The 22,403-nt window shown below is 54.5% G+C and overlaps 1 protein-coding gene across 2 annotated transcripts; it reads left to right on the plus strand.

Moving 5' to 3' along the window:
- LOC131672470 (C-Maf-inducing protein-like) lies at positions 1-22,373 on the plus strand. Of its 2 annotated transcripts, none has more exons than XM_058949704.1 (9): positions 1-2,108; positions 13,907-14,086; positions 15,129-15,236; positions 15,826-16,388; positions 16,685-16,888; positions 17,177-17,429; positions 18,366-18,623; positions 18,909-19,209; positions 19,533-22,373. In XM_058949704.1, the coding sequence occupies exons 1-9, from the start codon at positions 759-761 to the stop codon at positions 19,655-19,657; spliced, it is 3,342 nt and encodes a 1,113-aa protein (XP_058805687.1). In that variant the 5' UTR covers positions 1-758; the 3' UTR covers positions 19,658-22,373. The 2 variants fall into 2 exon arrangements, with proteins under 2 accessions (XP_058805687.1, XP_058805686.1); XM_058949703.1 differs by having other exon boundaries at positions 4-2,108; positions 18,906-19,209; positions 19,533-22,370.
- The last annotated feature ends 30 nt before the right edge of the window (positions 22,374-22,403 follow it).

Consider the following 22,403-nt stretch of genomic DNA (forward strand, 5'->3'; position numbering starts at 1 on the left):
GCGCTCGCTCGCGTTTATTATCGTGCGCCAAGTCAGTAGCCGCAGTTGCGCGCTCGCCGCCACAGGCATCGCACCGTCGCCGGCGCCCTCGCTCTCCGCCCCCCTCCTCTCTTTCGCTCTCTCTCACTCACTCTCTCTCTCACACTCTCTTCCCCGCGACACACACGCACGTACAGTTGGCTCTCCGCGGCGCACGGACTCTTTCTCTCCCGTCACGACGATTTGCGCGAGTGTGCTTGTGTGCCGACATGGAGCAGAGGAGGCCCTCCTAGCAGGCGACCCGCGGGCCAAGAGGACGATCGGAAGAAGGCCAGCAGCGGCGAGTGTCGTCGAGTGAGCACTGTGTTCGCGTTCGCAGAACTAGCAGCAGTCGAAAGTCGGGCCAACGAGTGCGAGGGAAAATGAATGTGCAAGCGAGTGCCCCCGCGACGAGGAACCAGTTCGGCCTGCGCCCGATGCCCAAGTCGCGTCTAAAGCTCCGTCGTCAGGTGTTTAGGCGTCGCGATCAGCTGTGAATCGGCCGACAGCAGTAACGGCGGCGACGGCGGCGGCGGCAGCAGCAGCAGCAGCAGCAGCAGCAGCAGCAGCGCACCACCACCAATACCACAGCTCGTTCATTGGCTGGCCGATCGATCGCTCTCGGGCAGCAGCCTCTTCTGCCGCCTCTCCCTCTCCGCGTGCGGCGCGCGCTCGCCTCGCGCCCCGTGCTCGTCGCCCGTTTGTTGACGTGCAGTGTCGATGCTCCGCGAGGCGTAGGCATGTACTGCTTCCAGAATCCGTTCTCGCGCGCGACGCGCAGCGTCGTCAGCAATCCCCTCGGCGGTAAATGTTCCGAGTCGAGCAACAAGCAGCAGTCGCAGGCGTCGCAGGCGTCGCAGCAGCAGCAGCAGCAGCGACGCGCGTCCGAGGCGACGAGCGAGGGCTCCGGCTCGTCGTCCATCCGCTACATCGACCAGCTGTCCGGCGCGAGCAGCACCGACACGCTGCCGGGCGTCCGCAGTGACTACCTGGACCACGAGCTGCTCTCGCCGGGCCTCGCCTCGCCCACGATCGTGTTCACCAGCGACGAAAGGACGAGCACGACCATCACCACGACCGCGCCGTCGCTGGACCTCGACGAGCCGGACGCGCCCCGGGACGAACCCAGCCCGCGGGCGACGGCCCCGGACGGCGGCGGCGCCAGCAGGTCGGCCGGGCGCTGGCGGCGCAAGCTCCTCCTGCGGCTCCGCTCCAGCGACTCGTCCAACTCGAGCAACGGCGACGCGGCCAGCTCGGCCTCCGCCTCGCCCTCGCCCGCCAGCGACTCGTCCTGCTCGCGCAACCTGCAGGCGGCGACCGGTGGGCTCCAGGCGGTGCCGAGCGCCAACTCGCTGTCGCCGAAGCGCGCGCTCGTGCGCCACCGCTCCGCCGGCTCGACGAGCATGCTACTGCGCGGCCTCGAGGGCGGCTTCAGCGACGAAGACGACGACGACGACGACGACGACGACGACGACGAGGAGGGGGACAGCAGCACGTGCGCGCTCGAGCCCGAGACCGAGCCCGAGGACGCCTCCTCGATGCCGTCCAGCCCTGCGGCCCCGGCCACCGTGGGCCTGGCCAGCGCCTCGGGCGGCCCGGTGCCGTACTACGGCTTCCTCTCGGTCGGCAGCGGCGGCGGCGGCGGCCTCGCGCGCCAGGAGAGCACCAGCACGAGCTCGCCGCAGCTGTCCACGCAGCTGCACGAGCGCGGCTCGCCCGTGCTCGAGCTCGGGCCCGGCGCGCTCAAGGAGGACAAGCGCGCCGGCAGCAACGAGACCGTCTGCGCCAAGGCGCACCTCAAGCCCGAGGCGGGCAGCCTCGAGGCGGCCGGCTGCCTGCCGGTGGCGCGCTCCTGCCCGAACCTCGAGCGCCAGAGCGCGGGCTGCTCGAGCGCGAGCGGCTCCTCGAGCCCCAGCCCCTCGCCGGGCCCCGCGGGCCCGCGCTTCAAGCCCATCGAGGAGGGCGACATCCAGGTCTGCTACCTCAACCACACCAGGACCCTCGTCAGCAAGATACTCTCCAGCAGGTTCCTGCGCCGCTGGGAGACGCACCACCTCTACCTCAACGACGCCTGCCTCTCCTCCAAGACCGTGAGTACGCTACCTACCGCTCCGCTTCCCCCCCCCCCCCGCCGACGCGTCTCGCCCGCTCTTCTCGCGCTATCTCGTCCATCGATCCGCTTGGCCGACCGCTCCGTGCGCCTCGCCGCACTCGTCGGCTGATCGACGCCGCGCGAGTCAGCCCTTTCGCCCTCCCGCCCTCTCGCCCTCTCGTCCGCGCTCTCGCGGCGACTGTCGCTTGCGTGGGCGGCGCCGCTCACAAATACCATTTCCACCGAGCACTTATTAATGGGATCGCTTAATAGCCGCGATGAAGAAAAACCAGTCGGCGGCGCCTTACGTCTCCGTCAATACACCTCTGGCGCGCCGATCCGCTTTGCCGACGACGCACGAACAGTGGCTCGCTCTCGGCCGACCGAGAGGCTGTCCGTCGCTTTTGTTCCGGTGTCGTAGCGCACGCCGCGCGCTCTGCGTCCCACCGGCGCGACGGGCCGGCGAAACCGAGCTCGCCGTCCCACGCACGCGCGAGCCCGGCCTGACGGCGGTGGACGACGCGCTTCCACCGAGCGTCGCATGTGCCGAATCGAAGCTCGAGCCGATTCGCGTTGAACCGCTCGTCGATCGGGCTGATCGTTTGAGTCGTGTGCCGTCACGAGGCTCGCGGCGCGTGCACATCGATCTCGCTATTTTGGTCGCCGGAGCTCGTCAAAATAGACGACGCGTCGCCGAGAATACAGCCGTTCAACGTACGTACCTTCGTCTGGTCATAGCTGAAGCGCGAGGCGGGGTAAAGAAAGCCGCGGATATGCACGAGAGTCGAGGGTTGCTGCTCGCGTTTAGGTTTTCATATTCATTCGGAGCACGCCGAGCAGCGGAGTCTATTTGGCTTGGGAGGGGGGTGGGGGGGGACTCGACGCCAAACAGACCAGCTCCTCTCGTCTTGCTCCTGTGGCGGAACAATTTCACGTCGATAATCCATCTGCCGACAGCGGGGCAGTGGCAGCGGTTTGAGGGAGCATAAAAATTGGCCGTTCGACGTCGTCGCGCGGTCGGCTCTTACTCGCTCTTTACGCGTTCGCCCGTGGTATTGAGCGATATATATATCACTCTGTCTCTTTTTCCCCGGCATAGATTGATCATCCCGCCACGACGACGAAGGGGCGAGGTGTCTTAAGTATTCATTACGCGTTACGCGCGCGAGGATCGACCTTTGAATTGGTTCTGTTGTTGCGCCGCTGCAACATTGTTTAATTGCTTTGCCGAATGGCGTCATTTATCTCTCGCTCTGCTTCTCTTTGGCGCGAGGCACGAGGTGGGCATTTCTTCAATTATCAGCGCACCAGATAACACCGACTCGTTATGAAACAATCCCGTTTCTCATATTCCAACTCCCGATTGTTCTGTCGTCCGGGGATCTTGTGTAATTGGTGAAATTTTTCACCCACGGACACGGACAGGTGGCTAAAAAGGCTCCGGCGTTGATCGACTGGCTGCGCTAAATCTTTTCTCCTCGGCTCGCTGGAAAATAAAGAGACGTAATAAAGCGTTCTTGGGGGCGAGAGAAAGATCCCTCGCGCGCGGTTCCTAGGCGGCACGCCGGCTAAACAAATGAGCTCTACTTTGGCGGTCTGCGCGTCGGATTTTTTCGTTGTTGCTTTTCAGCGCAAGCCTCCGAGGCTTTCGGCCGAGAAATAATGGGTCGGGCGAGCGGCTGCGCGAGCAAGCCCCTCGGAGTCACACTGCGTCACGGCGATCCGGCGATCGGGAGGGAAAAGGTCGATCGTTTCCACGCTTGCACAATCAGCACGATCGATAGCTCGCTGCCCGAGGAGCGCGCGCGAGAGCCCAATGAAAAGAGCGCAGCCGTCGGGGGACAGTGCCCGAGAAAAAGACAATCGGTCAAGCGTTCAAAAATAAGCCGCCGCGGCGCGAGGACGAGACGAACAAAAATTCAGCGATTTATCACCTCTCGCTGGCCGCGCCTATTTCGGGAAGCTTTTCTCGAGGCGCCCGGCCTTTGTCGATAACAAGAAAAAACACGTACGCGCGGCGTTCGTATTTTCACAATTGCACTCTCGCGGCTCGCTCGTTCCAGCGAAGCTTGCACTTGCGTCGACAATGAGAATTGAAAGGTGACAACGGCGACAGAAAGGAAAACAGCAACCGCAATACTCGCCAAGATTCATTAAAGTATAAGGTGGTGAAGAGGAGGGGCGCACGAAATCTCGGACCGACTATTCTCTGTTGCTTTTTAAAAAGGCTTCCCAAAGACAATCGCAAAAAAAGAAAAAAACAACAAAAAACGAAATTGACGATACACGATTTACTGGTTTTCAGCCAATTGCACTCTCTTCCTCTCTTTGTTATTTTTCTCTCGGCCGTGTGTGACCTCCTTACCTCTCTGTCAAAATCTCGCTGTTTGCTCCGTGGCAACGCAATCTTGCAGATCCGCGTTGCGTTCGAATAACAGCCACGCGGAGAGAGAAAGAGAGAGAGAGAGAGAGAGAGAGATAAGGGGCCGAAAATAGAGCTTTTCCTCGATCCATTTTTTTTTCTCTTTCGTTCCACACGTCTCTCTCGCGTGCTCGTTGCCAAATGATAATGAGCACGAGTTCCTTGACTCGATCGCGGTCTGCGCAGATATTTTCTTTTGCGTTTCTTCGGCTCGCGCGTCGCATGGTGAACCGCCAAGCCGCGCGCATTCACCACAGGTAGCTCTATTTTGCGGTTCTTATAGAAGGGGATAACGTGCCGGCGCAGCGGCGCAGCGGCGCAGCGCACAAGGTATGGCGTATCATGATTATTTAAGCGTCAACTTGAAAACTAACTTGATATTGCGTTTGCTTCTTGGTTTGTCGTGCAATTTCTCTCGGCAGCCTTTGACGCGAGTCTCGTTACGCTACGCACTTCTCTCTCTCTCTCTCTCTCTCTCTCTCTCTCTCTCTCTCTCTCTCTCTCTCTCCGTCATATTTTAACGGGAAAAACGTTGATAGGTTTCCAATAGAAATGCTCTCGCGCAAAGGCTTCGTCGTGACGTCGTGATATCGGAGCGAAACCTTCAGTTTTGCGCGCAGGCGAAAACAGCCAAGTCACGAGCGAAGGCCCATTAGCTCTGCTTCGCCGCTCCGCCCGCCCTCGTCCCTCTGAAAAAGCGGCACTCGCTTTCGTTGGCGTCGCGGCCATAAATTTCTCGCGGTTCGCGTAGCATTTCGCACGACGAGCGAGCGCACCGCGTGATATTTATCGGATCGACGCTCGAAATAACTCGGTGCGCATGCGAGAGGCCGAATCGTTAAATGATTTTCCAATCGCGCGCAGCGTTTGCGCACTCGGGCAGCGCGGGATAAAGGGTACTGTGCGTAGACAGCGCCGGCACACCCGCTAAAAAACAGCCACTTATCTCTCGAGCAACGTCACTCTTTCTCTCCTCCGAGCTCGTCTAAGGCGCAGATTAGATTCCGCCGTATCGTTCGACGCACACTGTCGCAGCCTGCTGATCATCCGCGCGGAATTTCCCCCCGGTCCCTCTCTTCTTCCGTTCCGCGAAATCGCGGGTAGAGAAAAAACTTTATTGCGCTTACGTGCCTCCTCTCGCGTATTGCTCGTCGATTTTTCCTTCCTCTTTTTCTTTTTCTGCCTTTCTTTCGGCTGAATAAAAAATGACGAACGTGCGCGCGGCCGAGCGGATCCTCCGTCGCTTTACATTCGCAGGCGGAACAGGGTCAATGACGGCGGAGGGGAGAAAAAAGAAGGAGAGCGCGGCGTTAGAAAGTTGCGCGACGAAGGTGAGCGGACGTGCTCGCGATGAAGCGCGCGGCGAAACTTCCGTCCCGGCTCGGTAAACTGTGGCACTCTCGGCGCGGCGAGCTCGTAGCGAGGCTAATGGAAACGAGCTGTCGACCACCAGCGGCGATAGCTCTCGGTCGCGTCTTCCTCTCCGATTTGTCCGCTTCTTTCGCGCGATCAAGCCTCTTGCCCCGACAAGCTCCAAAGCCGCGTTGCTCGGTCCGCGAGGAGGAAAACTTGGATGTTCGACTTTGAGGCAAGTTCAAAGGACGTCACCGCTCTTCGGAGCGTGCCTCGCCGGCGAGAACGAGACAAAAAAGGAAGAACCGCCTCGAGTAATAGAGATTCACGGCAGGTGTGAGTCGCGGCGCTCTCGAGTTTCGGCGTGTCGAGTGCGTGCCGTCGTCTCGGTCTCTCCCTCCGCGCGCGAGTAGAGCGCACGGTGTCTTGACGTCAACGCTGACCCTGGTTACGTGTGCGCTCTCGCTTAGCGGTGCTCTCGAGCCTCGGTTCTCGTGCACGTCCCGAGCGGGCGTCCGTTCCGTCGGCACCGCGCGCCACGCGCCAGACGCGTAAAACGCGATTAAGCGCACTGCGTCTTCTCTACCGGCAGCGCGCCGCCGACTGCGACTTCGTTTCTCTTACGGTATTTTTGCGCGAGCGAGCGGAGAAAGTGACGTCAAGCCAGACACCGCGATGAGTCTCGCAAGTCTTTCCGTGAGTCATTGTTCGCGACGGGCGATTAATTTGGTGGCCCCGCGCAAGTGCCGCCGCGCGTCCAACGGATTCGCGGAGAAAGCGATTGCCGTACGCACGGCAAATGTATATCTCCGCGGCGTGGATCGATCCGATTAGCCGGCGGCTGGAGGTGCGCGAGCGAGCGCGCCAGATCGGTGACGAACGCACTTGTCAATTGATTAAGCAGCGGCAACGTCACTGCGCCACTTCACACCTCGTTTAATCGCTCTTTCTCTCTCTCTCTCTCTCTCTCTTTACCATCGGTAAATAAAAGGTTGCGTTCAATCAATCAAGCTCTTTCTCTGTCTAGCTCGGCACATTCTTATTGGGAGCGAGCTCGCTTTCGACTTGATTCTCAGTACAAGGAATAATAGATCTCGGAGGTGTAACGTCTCAATTTAGAGCCCACCTGAAGGCTCGCTCGCAAATGAATCATCATCGTCGGTATAACATATTTATATAGATAGATATACACGCGCGCGCGTACGCTGCCTATGGCCCCGTTGTCATTTCATATTCAAATCGAATCAATTGGATGTGATCGATGCTATTCGAGCGAAAACCTACATAGCAGTTTACGTCCGCGGGTGCCAGGCTACGTACGCGCTGCTTTCGGAAAGTTAACCGCTTCGACGCTATCGCGCGCATATGGCCTGTAGTATTATGACACAAGAGAGGTTATTTTCCATTATCCACGCGCTATCGCGTCGTTTCTATATCTATCCACCTCTTAATCTGCGCGACGATTGTAGTGTGGCTTTTCTCTCTCTCTCTCTCTCTCTCTCTCTCTCTCTCGGTGCGCGACGTTTCAAAAACGAGGTCATCGAACAGAACGACTATGCCGGATAATGTCGCGCACCGACGATCTGCAGAGCAAAAATTCAGTCTCTGATTCGCGCGTTAGTGCGTGTACACGTTTGCTTTATCCGAAGGTGAGGCACGCGTCACGCGTGTATGACCGAACGAGATAATTTTATTGACTAGTTTCTCGCGTACTCGTGCGGCACTGCCGGCAGCGTGAGTTTTGTATCGAACGCAATCAAAGTATACCGCAGCTATCGTACGTCACCGAATAAGGCGTGCACTACTCGCCTCTTATCAACCTTGGCGATCCTCAACACTGCCAAGCGGTAATGCATTTTACGTGCGCGCCTGGGATTTGGGCCGTTCGAGGGGGAAAATAATGGACCCGCGAGCCTATAAAAAAAGGGCGAGGCGCACGCCAGTCCCTTTGACCGGCTGTTCACTCGACTGACTGATAACATTGCTCTTCGCCGCTACGGTGCGGATGCGCGACGAATATTTCCGATGCCGAGCCGGCACAATCAGTCGAAGCTGTAGCGACGCAGCGAGGGAAATGCGTCTGACCGAAAACACATCGATTTGGCGAATTTCCGCAAGCTTGTCAAGTGAACGTGGAGAAACGTATAAGCCATTAGCCAGTCGAGCTTTCCGCAAGCTCGATCGCGCGATCGACGTCGCAGAGACTAGGCTAATGCGTTTCCAACCCAACGAACGTGGCTAATAACTCTTTTCGCAAAATCACTTAAAATTCCGAGCTTGCTCTCTCTCTCTCGATCGCTCTCGTTCATTGCTTCGGAGAAATTGAAATCCGTCGCGGCGCAGTGTTTGTTGTCAAAGCTGCGTGCCTTGCGTCCGTATTTTCTCTCTCTCTCTCTCTCTCTCTCTCTCTTTCACTCAAAGCTTTTCTCTATATTTAACTGGGCGCAACATATTGAATGCCAAGGAGCAAAAAAATATTATTGCGAATGTCGAACTATTACGGTGGGTCGCGAGTCTAAAATTAAGCCAGAGAGAGTCACCCCCCCCCCCCCTCTTGTTTAATGCGCACAGCAACAGTTTGAACCCCACCGAGACTCCGAGTGTCGGCGTTTCCACGCTTAATCATTCAGCCGGTCAATTGGTCGATCGGGACGAATACTATCTATAGTTATTTGAGATTTCCAAAAATCACGCGCTTCGCGAACAAGTAACAGTCCAAATTAAAAGTGCGCTTGCAATTTCCCAGTTCAAAGTGTCTCTTATCACTGGGCCGCGAGAGTCCGGCAAGTCGGAAATCGTAAGAGCGAGCAGGATGCTTAGCTAGTGAAAAATTCAGTAAATATCGCTCGCTCGGGACCAATCATTGACGCAGCCAGTTGATAATCGCACGCGGCTAGATGATTATCAAGTTGGCGGAAAGTGTATTAGTCGCGCGTGGAAAGTTTGACGAGTATGCAGGCGTATGATTCGATCGGAGAAGCTCGAGTTGGCGGAGTCACCGCGCTACGCGATATCATTGCGCAGCGCATGAATGACTTTGAATATTCAGCGAAACGAGCGATCGCCCACGTGTGCGCGCGATCGAGGAATGGGGGGTCTTCCACGTACTCGCTCTTGCGCCAGTTCGTTGATAAGCTCTCTTAGCGAGCGACGCTCGACCAACGATCTTCAAAGTCGTCGGCATTGAATTAATCGCGAGCTGCACTTTTGCACCTCGAGCAGCGCCGTCGAAAGACTACGAGATCAGCCGCAACCAGTTTTCTCGATAGACAGCGCAGAGGAGTCCGGCACGACGAAACGAGCGCGCTTGGCTCGATTCGATACGTCGACCTACGGTTACGTCACTCTGGATCCATTGTGATCTACGGTGCGAGAGGGAAGCGGATCCGGAAGCGTTTCGGTCGACCAGAGATTTTTCGTCTACGATGTACCGCCGATGCGTCGCATGGCAAAAGCTCGCCAGCGTGGCCGCAGCTGGCTACGAGTGGGGAGCCAAGCAATTGCACTCGGTGCAAGAGCGAAAGAGAGAGCTTTTGAAGAATCGCAACAATAAGCGCGCGAGCCATAAAGTTTTTTAATCTAAACTTATATAGCCGGTCGATCTGTTGTACAGCGTGCGGTGTGACCTTTCTTCCTCTCTTTCTCTGTCTCACTCGACGTTCTCTGACCCAGATTTGCTCGCATTGCGTACGCTAAACGCCACCTCGTTCCGATGTTCTTCCTGCTGTTTTTCGGGACAACCCGAAGCGGAGATCGGAAAAAAAAATCGAAAGCAGAAGACGCGAGCGAGAGAAAGGTCGGTGGGCTGGTGGGGCTTTCGGCCGCGTTCATTCAAGGGATGCAGCGTTCTCTCTCTTTCTCTCCGCCGCTCGCTCGCTCGCTCGCTCGTTGACCTAGTTTCCAGCTCGGAGACTGCTCCAGCAGTCGTTCAACCCTCGGCCTAGATTTTCACCCCGCTGCTTTTGCTGCTGCTGCTGCTGCTGCTGACGTCATTCGATGCTGCTGCTGCTGCTGCTGCTGCTGCTGCTGCTGCTGCTCGATGCTACGTGCACGAACAAGAACGCGGCCTGCGCCGGCGCAGTGACGCGCCTATGACCTCAAACGCCAAAACTCGGCGCGCTCTTTCTCCGTGCTCTACCTAATTAATATTAATTTGTATAGCGGCCGACTTTGCTGCTGTGCACCGACTACCCGCCCACATACACACACACACACACATACTTTTCTTACGTAGGTTCTTGCACTATGCGTGTCCTTGTTGCTCGTGTAGCTTACGTACACAAAAGTCCGCCAGTATGTAGAGCAAGCGGACCTTAGCCTACACTCTTAACGCGACTGCACGAAGCTCGGCAGAGCTCTCGTTTGATTTTAGCTTACCTGTCTATCTTCCGCTTTATCCTTCGCGCTCGCCTGGACTCGATTTAGATTTGGCGAGCAAGCGCGTTGTGCCTAAAGATGCGACGAACGGCGCTTTGATAGTCGATCCCGAGCGCGATCCAGTTCATTAAATAACATTAATATCCTTTCGGGATAATCAGGGCACTCCCAGCGCGCATTTTCGCATCAATTTTCTCGTGAATGAAAATGTGAGATTCGCGTGGCACTTGGCAAGCGGCAGTGGCGGCGGCGGCGGCGGCGGCGGCGGCGGCGGCGGCGGCGGCGGCGGCTAAATGCGTCGGCGGCATGCGAGGGGGAGAGGGACGTGCGCAGGCGAGCTGAATGAAACTGCTGGCGAGGGAAGTGCTGCACCGAAATTTCGTGAATGGAGCCCGCTTGCGCAGGTGGGGCCGACGAGGAAAAAGCACGACGATTCGATTCGCGCCAATCGATCGATCGAGCCTCGTCGGCCCCAACCCGAACCCAACCCAACCCGTCTCGCTTGCTCGTCGCAACTTTTTCGCGGGGCTGAAAATAGCGCAGTCTCTCGACGCGCTCGAGGCATAACCGCGGGGATCCGCCGTCTTACTCGCCGATCACGTCGGACAACAGCTGACGTCTGCGTACGCGTACACGAGAGAGAGAAAGAGAGTGGCGCGTGTTCGTTGACTGCCTGGGAAGAGTTGGCTGCGCGAGGCCGTTACTCACGCTCGACTGAACATTACGAATGCAGCGAGCGACGACTCGACTGTCGCAGTAGCGATAATTGGAAGCGAATCGCAGCCACGTCGTTGCTATTTTCTCGCGTTCGCGCAACGATCTTTTGGTCGTCGAGAGAGGCTAAAGTTCGTCAATTATGCTAGACTCGCTGCAGCGGCGTCGCCGCGTAATTGATTTCGCTCGGCGCGACGCGGGCTGAATAAACGTCATTCGGCTGAACGCTGAACGCGAAAATGCCACTTCTCGCACGGTGATAACAATCGAGCACAACGCTGCGCGAGCTGTGTACAGTCATTGTCTAATCTGGCATTTCGTCGAGCAAATAAGCTTCCGCAAGTTTTCATAACAAGATTATGAATTTCTCTCTCTCTCGCTCGGCTGCGCCGCTGCACCTGACTGGCGACTGCACACGGTAGGCAAATGCGAGCGAGCGCGAGCGTGATCGACATTTTTCAAAGAGAACGAAGAAATAAGTTCGGTGATATTTGTCCGAGCGATATCGGCGAGCATAAGCCTTCCGTGAGACGCGTAGCTGCTACTCCCGCCGTGGCAGCGAATTAACGTGCGCCAGTTAGGCGTCATCGAAAATTCGCCGGATCTCACATTCCGTCAATCCTCCCGAGCTTGATTCTTGAATCAATCTGCGACATGACCGGGATTCCGCGTGCTCGATGACGTAGTCCTTCGGTCTTCGGCCCCACTCGTGCGTACATTGCTGAACTTTGAACCGCTGTTGGATTCGCTGTTCTGAGCTCATCGTCGCGCGCTCGTAGATAAGAAAATAAGAGTACGCAGAACTTTCGACACGATACCGCGTATTCCAATTAAAAAACGACGACGACGACGACGACGACGACGACGACGACGACGACGACGACGACGACGACGACGACGACGTCGACGACGACGACGACGACAACGACGACCACAACAACAACAACAACAACAACAACAACAACAACAACAAGAACAACAATGAGTCAGCGCGAAATTGACGTGAAAAATTGAGCATCGGAAGATTTTTAAGGTCAGCCGTTTTATCCGGGCAGGCGCGTGGATAAATCCGCCAGTCTACATGTGTTTCGCGCTCTGCGGCTCACATCTGTCGGGCCGGCCGATAACGCGCGAGCGAGCGAGCGGCGCGGGCCGGGTGGGGGGCAGTCGAGCGCGGATTCAAATTTGATCGATCGAAGGAAGAAAGTCCACGGGCGGAGCGAGCGTGACGCGCATCGCGTGCTCGCGAGGTAAGTGGGTCAGCCGCGAGTCGTTGCGTAAACGGAATACGAACTCGCTCCTGCTCCGCGATTGTCAATCGCAGACGCACCTGTCGCCCGCTCTCGCCTCTTTTCCTGCCGGCGCACCTGCGCCTCTACGTCCGAAGGACGCGCGTGCTCGCTGCTTCCGTCTCTCGGCGAATCGCAACTACGACGAGCGGGAACAGCCGCTGCGGCTCGTGGAAAAGTCAAGGGGAGCGTAGACGTACGGCTGGTCGGATAGCGGCCGAAAGCGCATACATAACGAACGCCGAGTCCAAATATACAGGCCTCGAGCACGCGAGCTCGCGAGCCGTGCCCCCATCCGCCTGCTCTCACCTTGCTTAACCTTGTCCAATTCCAGCTGAATCGTAATGCGCCTTCGAAATACACTTTTCCCATCGGATCCTTGCTCCCGTCCGCCCTATTAACGAGCCGCGCTCTCGTGCACAGAGCCAATATTTTCACTCTCGGACGCGGACGCGGACGCGAGACCGTTTCGTTTGGCCCGCTCGTCTATTCTTCGCCGTTCGTGGTCCGTGTCGCTCTTGTCGCGGCCGTTCGAGTGCGTCTGCGAAGGCTGGCGTATCGGCGAGATTAACGACGCACTCGAACGTCGACGCAGTCCCTCGTGAGAATTGGTGTTGGCTAGGCGCGCAGCGAACTCGCGATCCGGCGTGTCACGGAGAAGCACGCGGTAATTTTCCGCAACGGCGATCAGACCGCTCGTTATCATCCGAGAGCCGAACGCAGCGCGATCGAAAAGCTTATTGCGGGCTGATCGCCACGCGCACCTCCCACCTGTCAGGGTATTACCGCAAATTCGGCTTTGAGGGATCTTCGCCCGTACGTCTCCGCGTGTACTGCTGTACTGCGAGGACGGGATTTTGTTTGTACGATGAATAATGGGAGATCCAATGCTCGTCTGTTGTGCAATCGGGAAATGTTTTTTTTCTAAAATACAAATACATCGATAAGAATAAACTGACTTGCGCGCGACAAATCGAAACCCTTTGAAGCAATTGAAAAATTAAGCGGAAAAAACTGATCGAGATTGAAATCAAATCGTACACGTGTGTTAAAACGATTCGACTTACAAGCAGCGATTATAAATAACGGAAGAATCATACGTATTTGGAGGGGGGGGGGGGGCTTATCGCGTTAAAATCATTAGCGAAGCAATTAATCGTGAATTGCACGGTGGTCGCTACGCGAACAAGGCAATCGTGCGACTTGCCGATCAAATCTGGCGCAAAACATGCGGGTGCACCAATAGTACACGCACGCACACAACGAGCCGCCGAAGTAGCCGCTCTGGGCCCCCTGCCAAAGACAACATTTCGGTGCCGAGCCAAACCTATCAGCGACCTGATTCTTCTCTTTCTCTCGCTTCATCCTGAGCGGAACCTTTCGCTGATTGTTTCCTAGTAGCCAATTCGCTCCTATCCAATTCCGAGTGCAGACGACGACTTCTTTTGCTTCGTTCGTTTTCGTCGTTTTCTTTTTTTCTTTCCCGAAAAAATGATGCGTTGCTCTCGCGAGCGGGCACGGTAATTGACTCGGCGACTGACGTCGGCGAAGCTCGAATAAAGTAACTCTTTTATCGTTTAGCCGAAAATAGAGCTGCCAAGTCGGTGACCTTGGTAATCCTAAGGCTATCTTTCGTTACAGCTGACTGGGTTCCTGCAGCAGCCGGTGCCATACAGCAGCATGACGGAAGTTTACGCGGTAGCCAGATGGGACCCGACCTACAAATACTGCCTAAGAATCGTCCTACCTGACGGATCGTTGTTACTCCAAGCCAGCAACGCTTATACGCGCGACCAGTGGTATCACTCTATTCTGTGGAAGGTGAGAATAACTCCACTTCCATTTACATTATTTCTTTTACCCGCACGTACACTTTAGCCGAGTGCTTTCATATGAGAGGCAGAAAAATAGATCTTAATTCAAAACTAACATGGACGTCATTTAATTTAAGTACGAATGTCCGCGGCGATATCGTGGTTCAGCTTGTTTTTCTCTTCGAAGCAACAGTTAAAAAAAATGAAGCATCGTATCAGCGGCGATCCGGGGCTTTTTTGTTATTTCAGTCGAAAAATTAATCGACTCGTCGCCAATGAAATTAGAGCGGGCGAGGGTGTGACAGCGGCGATGGCGGCGGCGAGGGCGAACGTGTCCCGGAATAAAGAAGTTCATAATCGAAGTCTCTGCCTCGCTCGCTCTCGTCCGAGCCCGAAATTAATCACTCGCTCGCTGCAATGCCGCGCAGTATTGTACAACGTCACTGGCGTGTCGAGGAAAATTTATGCTTGTATAGCTTTGACGTGTATCAGTGCTGCAGCCGTCGCCGCCGCCGCGCCACCGAGCGCACGCGTGCACGCTCTCGCTCGAAATTCGCGTTGATTTTAGGTTGAAATTTCCGATGCAGACTCATTACCAAGTTAAATCGACGACGGAGGGAAAACGCGCTAGCGCGAGCAAATTGACTAGTCGCTCGCCCCTTCCATACGCATCAATTGTTATCTCCGGTGATATTTCTTCGGCGAGCCTACGCCACACGTTGCAAGCTCCAAATTAGCCGTGCAACGTTGAAGGGGTCGCGAGTCGATTTCCATGGAAATAGCGGGAGGGGTGCGCGCGCGGAAGAGAAACAGTCGGGAGAAAGCGATGCGACCGCCGAAATTGTTCGTCTATCTTTAGTCGACAACCACAGCAGCAAGATATGCGACATCTCGCGACCTACGAGAGCAGGTGCACGCTGCCGAGGTCGCGGCGTAATCCCAACATCCCCCGTCCTTTTGTCTCTCTCTCTCTCTCTCTCTCTCTCTCTCTCTCTCTCTCTATCTCTCTTTTACTGTCCCTGAGGCCGACGTCCGCTGTTTCGTTACAGAAAAGCATCTTCAAGTACCAGCACCAGGTGTCGAACGCGACCAAGGAGGAGGTCGTATTGAGAGAGTTGAAAGCCCTGGTCGACTTTGCCCTGTGGACACCGCTGCAGGTATGACGCACTCGCGGCGACAGTTGCGCGAGGCTTCCAATTTTAAAAGGGGGCGCCACACCCACAGGATCCTCGCTACCGCGACGGCGAAGCTTGCGTTGCGTTCGATTACCACGAGGCCAGCGCTGGCAAGCACATAACGTAGTCGATTCATCGAATGGCAACGAAAGCACCGCCGCGTCGAACATGGGTTTTCCTTCCACCTTGCACGTGTGCGCGTGCCTGCCTATTCGTTATGTTCGCGTGCGTGGGAGGATGGCGTATATTTAACTTTCTCAACAATCGTCGCGTGCCCGCGGATGCAAATGAAAAACAGTTTTCTTTGTATTTATCCGCGCATCGCGGCCAAGTAAAAACGGGAGCCGAGAGTTGGGAAACAAAGAGAAGTCGCGCTTTCATAAAAAAGTAATTTTTACGCGCGGAAAATCAGGTGCTCCGTCGTGTATTCTTGGAAGCCGGTCAAGTCATCGTTATTCGTTTATTTCGCTTTGCTCGAACGAAAGTGGAGTATTGTTCGCGGAAGCCGGCTGGTGATCGTCTGCGTTCGATCTGCGGCGGCTAACGGCTAAGAGCGACGACGGAACCGCAGGACGAGCGAGTGACGGGCGCGCCACTGGAGGTGGTGGCGAAGCTGCTGGAGGAGCCGAGCCCGTACGAGAGGAGCGACGAGCCGAGCGGCCCGCTGATCATCTCGGAGCTGGCGGCGAGCGAGAACGACCTCGGCGGCCCCCCGAGGGACGAGGAGTCGCTCAACTCGGCGAACTCGGCGAACTCGGCGAACTCGGCGAACTCGGGGCGCAGCTGGGCCGAGGCGGTGCTGAACGTGGCGGCGCCGCTGCTGGAACGCGCGGCGCCACCGGCCGCGCTGGCCCGGGCGCTGGCCAAGCTCGCGCAGCGTCACCCGCGCTCGCCGCTGGTGCTAGCGCTGGCCCCGGCCATCACCCGCTGCCTCAAGCACACGGTCGACTTTGGCAAGTCGCCGTACATGCGCAAGTTACTCCAGGCATTCATCGCTGCTTTATACGAGAACGTCGACGGCGAGCAGGCCGTCAGGGACTACATCGCCTCGGTGCACGGTCCCGGCAGCGACTGTCCGCACCCGCGAATCCTGCCGAATCTCGTGGCCATTTGCGTGGCTGCCATATTCTACAGGTGAGTGTCTTTCCACGGATTTCTTTCCAGCAACGTGTCTCGCTGCAATGCCATTAGCTTCGTATTGCTGTCGTTCAGCAGTGAGCGTTCGACTGCTGTTGCTGCTCCTGCTGGCGCTGAAATCGCGAACTATCGGGCGACGCGTGCGAGCTCGCGAGGGGCAACGAAAGCGGCCAATTTGAAAATAGAAAAGCGGCGAGAATCGCGCGCACGGCTCGTGGCTAATGGTAAAGCAGGCGCCTTATTGACGAGCGGCGTTTTTACGATTGGCTTTGCGCCGTGTTTGCGTGTTCCAGATTCGAAGTGAGCGCCGCCGCGGCAGCCGCCACCGCCGACGCCAATGGCACGAGCAGCAGTAGCACTAACCTGCAGGAGGAGGTTGCAACACCTGCAGCACCTCCCACCAGCAGCACTAAATTGGAGGAGGAGGTTGCAACGCCACCAACACCATCCGCGTCACTGCCACCCCTCGGATGTTATCTTCTCGTGCTGAGCGTTGCGTACGTACACACACACACACACACACACACACACACACACCTTTCCCTCAACTAGCCGTGTATTTTTAGTCCGACGTTGAATTTCACGCGAGAGCCAACCGCGTATCGCTCGGGCGATTGCTTCAGCACGAAAACTGCATTATTCATTCGCTGGCTCGTTCGCCTATTATGTATGTCATTCCTTACACTCTTAGCTCTCCTTTAACACACTCGTTAGCATTGCAATGAGCGCACGTAGCGCAGTGGCGATTTCGTACACGTCGCGCCTGCATCGTTCCGAATCTGCAGGTCGGAGTACGCTGACTGGCGGCCCGGTTTGGGCGCGCTGCTGCAGCCGGTGCCCTTCCCGGAGGACGCGCTGGCGAACAAGGAAGTCCAGGAGTCGGTGCTCTCGTGCGTGATGCGACGACTCGGCAAGGACCCCAGGTGCAGCGTGCACCGCGTGCTGCTGCCGGTCAGAGAGCCCAGGCCTGGCTGGATACACATCGCCGCGCCGTCCAGTCCCGCCTGTCCCGACGAGGGACAGCTCTTCGGCGAGATGGTACGTAAGTTTTCACGCTCGCGCTATTTTCGTTATTCGATATTTCCTTCGAAGCCGATCGGAAGCGGCTTTCGAGAGACCGATCGGTTGGATGTTCTCGGGCGTATGTTCTCGGGCGTTCCCTCGTGAAAAGAAGAGATAACGGAAGGCCAAACGGTCAAGCGCGACTGCGAGAGAGAGAGCACGCGCCTCGGCAAATCGCGAAAGATAAAAAGGAATCCGAGCGAGCGGTTCAACAACCTCTCGGTGGATTATACGAAGCGCCGGATGTGCGTCGTCGACGTTTCGGGCGGCGATTTCGCGCCTCGCGCGCGCGCGCGCTCACAAAGGCGTCGAGAAATAGCCGTGGAATAACACGCGCTCGAGCCGATCGGGCCGCGCGCGCCAAGAGAGCCTCGACGTGCGCACGTTACGGATGCTCTCGGGCGTCACGCGCGAGAAAAAAGAGCTTACAGCGTTTGCCGCGCGGATTATATCTGGGCTTTGTGCTGTTGGGCTGATTTATCGCGCGCATCCCGGGCTCTGTTCGCCGGCGCTTTATAAGCTCGGCGCCGTTATGATGCCTTGCCTCCCACAGAACGATCATCGCGCGTCGCTTCGTCTTGCTCTCTCTCTCTCTCTCTCTCTCTCTCTCGCTCTCTCTCTCTTCGAGGGACAAAGCTCGGCGACGCGTGAAATAAATTAATGGAACAAGCGATAAATGCCCCAGTGTTCCGTCCGTGAGAGCGCGAAGACGTTGTCAAAGCTGTTAAGCCGGGCGAGCCACGGGAGACTCTTGTCGATCCAATGCACAGGCGAGACGACAGCTGTCACGGATTGAAAATACCAAAGCTCTCTCTCCGGGGGTAATGATATCGCTGGCTGTGCTCGGGCGATCGGGCGATCGGGCTTCCGGTTTGCTTTCGCGAGATTGACCTCGCCTGCTGCTCGTTCCAGCTGACCACGCTGCTGGCCTGCTGCTGCCGGAGAAAGCGTTTCATCGGCTCGCTGCTCAAGCAGACCGGCGGAGCTTGCGTCCTGCTGGGCGTGCGCGGCTGCGACGCGGCGCAGGAGGCGCTCTGTCTCATGCTCGAGTGGCGCCTGCTGCCCAACGAGGAGGCCCGGCTGCAGGTCGTCTCGGCGCTGCAGTCCAGCGAGCCCGGCAAGAGGCGCTACGAGGCCCTGTGCCAGCGCCAGCGGAACCTGCAGGAGCTGGTGAGTGGCTCGCCAAAGAGCCAAGCACGACTCGCGCGCGACCCTATCGACGACTCCACCCGCCCCTCCTTCCTATCCGTGCATCTGCGCGCACTACTTGCCAACTTTGGTTGGCTGACCAATTCATTTCGACTGGTAATCCGAGCACCCGCCCTTCCAGCTCGGGAAATGTACTCTCGGCGCAATTGGTCGATACTTTCGGCCGCTTCGGTAATGCAAAGCTCCGCTGCGCCTCGGATGTCGCACTTTCACTAACGCGCGTAATAACTCGATGCATTGCAGCAGCAAAAAGGAGGCCCGCGAAAGCTTACGCTACCAGTGCGCGCGACGGACGCCGACGTGGCTCTGCTGCTGGGTGGCGGCGCCGCTCTGGGTAACCTCGAGTGCCTCAGCTTGGCCTTCACCTCGGTCACCTCGGCGTGCGCCGAGCAGCTCATCAAGCTACCCGCCCTCAGGTATCTCAATCTCTGGGCCACTCAGTTCGGCGACACCGGCCTCCAGCTCATCAGCGAGCATCTGCAGAAGCTCCAAGTGCTCAATCTCTGCGAGACTCCGGTCTCCGACAAGGGAATCTCCACGTTGACCTGTGAGTTGATCGAATGTTTGCGGGAAAAATGGGAGCACGAAGGAAAGCCTGTTGTCGAGTTGGGGTCGAGACGTTTAGGCGAGAGCTCCAGTGGCGTTTTCAAGCCTTTCGAATTGAGAATTGCAAATCGAGGAAAGAAGCCACGACAGAAATTTGCGTAGTTATCGCGGTAATCGCAACAAGTGGTAATGTTTGCACGTATTGCTTTGCTGCTCCCATTGCCCCAGACTATCGACTGGTCTGTGTGCGACGATTGACAATTGGATCGAGTAGGTGGAGAAAGGCATTTCATTTAATTTTCACGTTTATTCTTGCTCTTGCAGCCTTAACGAGCCTACGTAAGCTCAACCTGAACAGCACAAAGCTGTCGGCCTCCACGTTCGAGACGCTGAAAAAGAATCTGCCGGCTCTGCAGGAATTCGACGTGCGCTACACTGAAGCCTGGTGACCCGAGCACAAGCCTGAGGGCTGCACCCACTGGAACTGCTACTCTCGGGAAAACTCGCGCAAGTCCAAGTCCCAACAGCGTTGAAATAGCGAGATCACGAGAATGAATACCCGCTCGTTTTTTTCTCTGTCTCAATATAACTCTCTCTCTCTCCCTCTCTCTCTCTTTCTCTCTCTCTATCTCTATATACACGTATTATATACATGTAAATCTCTATCTTTGTTCTGTCACTTTCCTCTTAATCCGATATTGCCTTTTTCCACTCGTCGTCGTCGTCGTCGTCGTCGTCGTCGTCGTCGTCGTCGTCGTCGTCGTCGTCGTCGTCGTCCAGTCGTCATCGGCGTCGATGTCGATCTGCGCGTCCAAAGTATTTCGTGGCTGAGCCCATAAAGCGCGTACTTCTCTCTCTCTCTCTCTCTCTCTCTCTCTCTCTCTCTCTCTCTCTCTCTCTCTCTGTCTCTCGCGCGCAGAATTCGTTTTTTTTAATTTAAAATTAGTCGTAGGCCTTAGGAGACTTTTTTCTTTCTCTTCTTTTTGTAAATGCGCGCGTCCTCGATGCGAGTCTGTTACGTAACGCGCCAGTGCTTTTTCAACGGGCTTTTCTTTCTTAGCACTGTCCACGTGTTCGTCTTTCTTTTTTAGCGATTGATTTTTTGTACGATGATTTTTATAAACGTTTGATAAGGAGTCTAGCCGTTAGTCATTAATCCGCATTGTTCTTTCATCGACGATGTGTACAGGTATAGCAACTTTATTACCAATTTGATTCGATTTGTAATCGCCTTTCTATTGGCTTGCTTGTTGATATTGCTCGTTATACAAATAAATCATCATTGCGAAGTCTCATCCTATTGGAGTAATAATGTCTTGGTTTTCGTGTGTCCTTGCGCCGCTGTTCACGCATTTAAAGTTTAAACACATGGATTGTGTGCACGATGGATTTATCTCGGCAGTTGGTGTTCGCATTTTGTCTTTATCAATAAGAACGGCACTACTCGGTGAAAGTTTGCTCTGAAAGATATGTTACCTTTGTGGAATGACTGACACACCGAAATATTTAAATTTTAATGTCACGCGAATAAGTTAAGCGAGCGCAAACGGCAAGTTTCGCGCGACGAAGCAAAGTATTTACTTGCTTACCGATGGCAATGCCGAACAAGAGGTTCTTTTCAATTGTTATAGAATTTCCAATCGAGTAAGTACTTTCTAAGACCTAAACACTGTGTTTCATTGTCCTCCTGGTGCTGTTAAGAATTTGGAACGTTGCGCGTACAATAGGCTTACGGTTTTATCGTAAAAATCCGTGCTGCTTTCCAGTCAAATTATTTTTCTTTTCTAGATAGCAAAGTCAAAAATAATCTGCTTTTCACTTGAATCAGATGTGTCAGTGGTGTCCCGGCACAGCCGGTCACGTTAGATTTCCGTCATTTCCAGACAACAGGCTCAAACAAGAAATACTTAAACAGCTAGAGTTCAGCAACAACTCAATTTTCATTAAATTTGAACTGAGCCGGTTCTGCCGGGACGCTACCAGAGTCAATGAAATAATTACGAAATAGTCAACAATCGTCGTGTTTGAAAAAAGCTTTCCATTTCTAGCGAGTAAATAAATAGAACAGACACTTCACTCAATTTCTTTTCTATACATATTAACATATGTCATTTAAGACTTACAGAATTGTTATTTAACTTGTGTATCGAAATCAAAAGTTTTTTTCAAACAAGAAAATCAATAAAAATATCGACACGAGAAATCGGTGAAAGTCTCCAGAGAAAATGTGACGCCCAGAGAATAATGAACGACGTCATTGTGTCTGTGTGAATGCATATTTTATTCGGTAATAATGCAAACAAAATAAATATGTAATTATGAAAAAGAAAAAAATACATGGAAGAGACTGAAAACGGTAAGAAATTAACTTCCGTCTTTAATAAAAAATATTGTTTTATTATTACTGGATTTTAACACAATACAAATTGCTATATAATTCTTGTCATGATATGTTATTAATACAATATAGTAGATGTAGGCACATCAACATCTTCATCAGACCTGATGCATTTGTCTATCTAAGTTATACAACAATTATTTATACAAATACACTTGGTTGTCTGTACTAAAGTTCGGAATTAATTTTAATGCCATTTCCAGTCCCATACACGTAACAGCCGATCTCGTGTGAGAAAATGAGAAAAAAAGCTTTAACTCGACCGACTGCCTAAATACAAAAACAAACAAACAAAAACATATATAAATATATAAAATATATCTATATTTATCGTGATGTAAGTGTGAACACTGCCAGGCACCCTCGTTGAAATTACAAGACGACTGGCTCGTCTTATCCAAAGGTGCACCGACGATTTTCCGATCTTGTGCAGTCGCATTAATGTGGACGTTAGTGCAAGCATCCTAATTCAAGACAAAAACGATACAAGAAAATATTTCGATTATACAAATCGATATTAGTGTACATAGTTAAGCGCAAAAATACAAATGTTACCATTAATTATTTATTTCCGGTAGATTGTTTATACGTACATATATACATACATATGTATGCATGTATGTACGTATAAAACAATATTATATTATTCATCGCTCAAGTTGGTTAGAAGAAAAGAAATTGAACAAAAATTCCAATTATATGAGAAAATGAAATGAACGAAAATGAGAAAATGAGAAAATAAAAATGTAGCATCAAGCAAAAAACGTATGTAAGAAGAATAACAATATATATATATA

This window comes from Phymastichus coffea, unplaced genomic scaffold (assembly GCF_024137745.1).
Source record: "Phymastichus coffea isolate CEN01 unplaced genomic scaffold, Cenicafe_Pcof_1.1 PCOF00151, whole genome shotgun sequence".
Classification (NCBI taxonomy): domain Eukaryota; kingdom Metazoa; phylum Arthropoda; class Insecta; order Hymenoptera; family Eulophidae; genus Phymastichus; species Phymastichus coffea.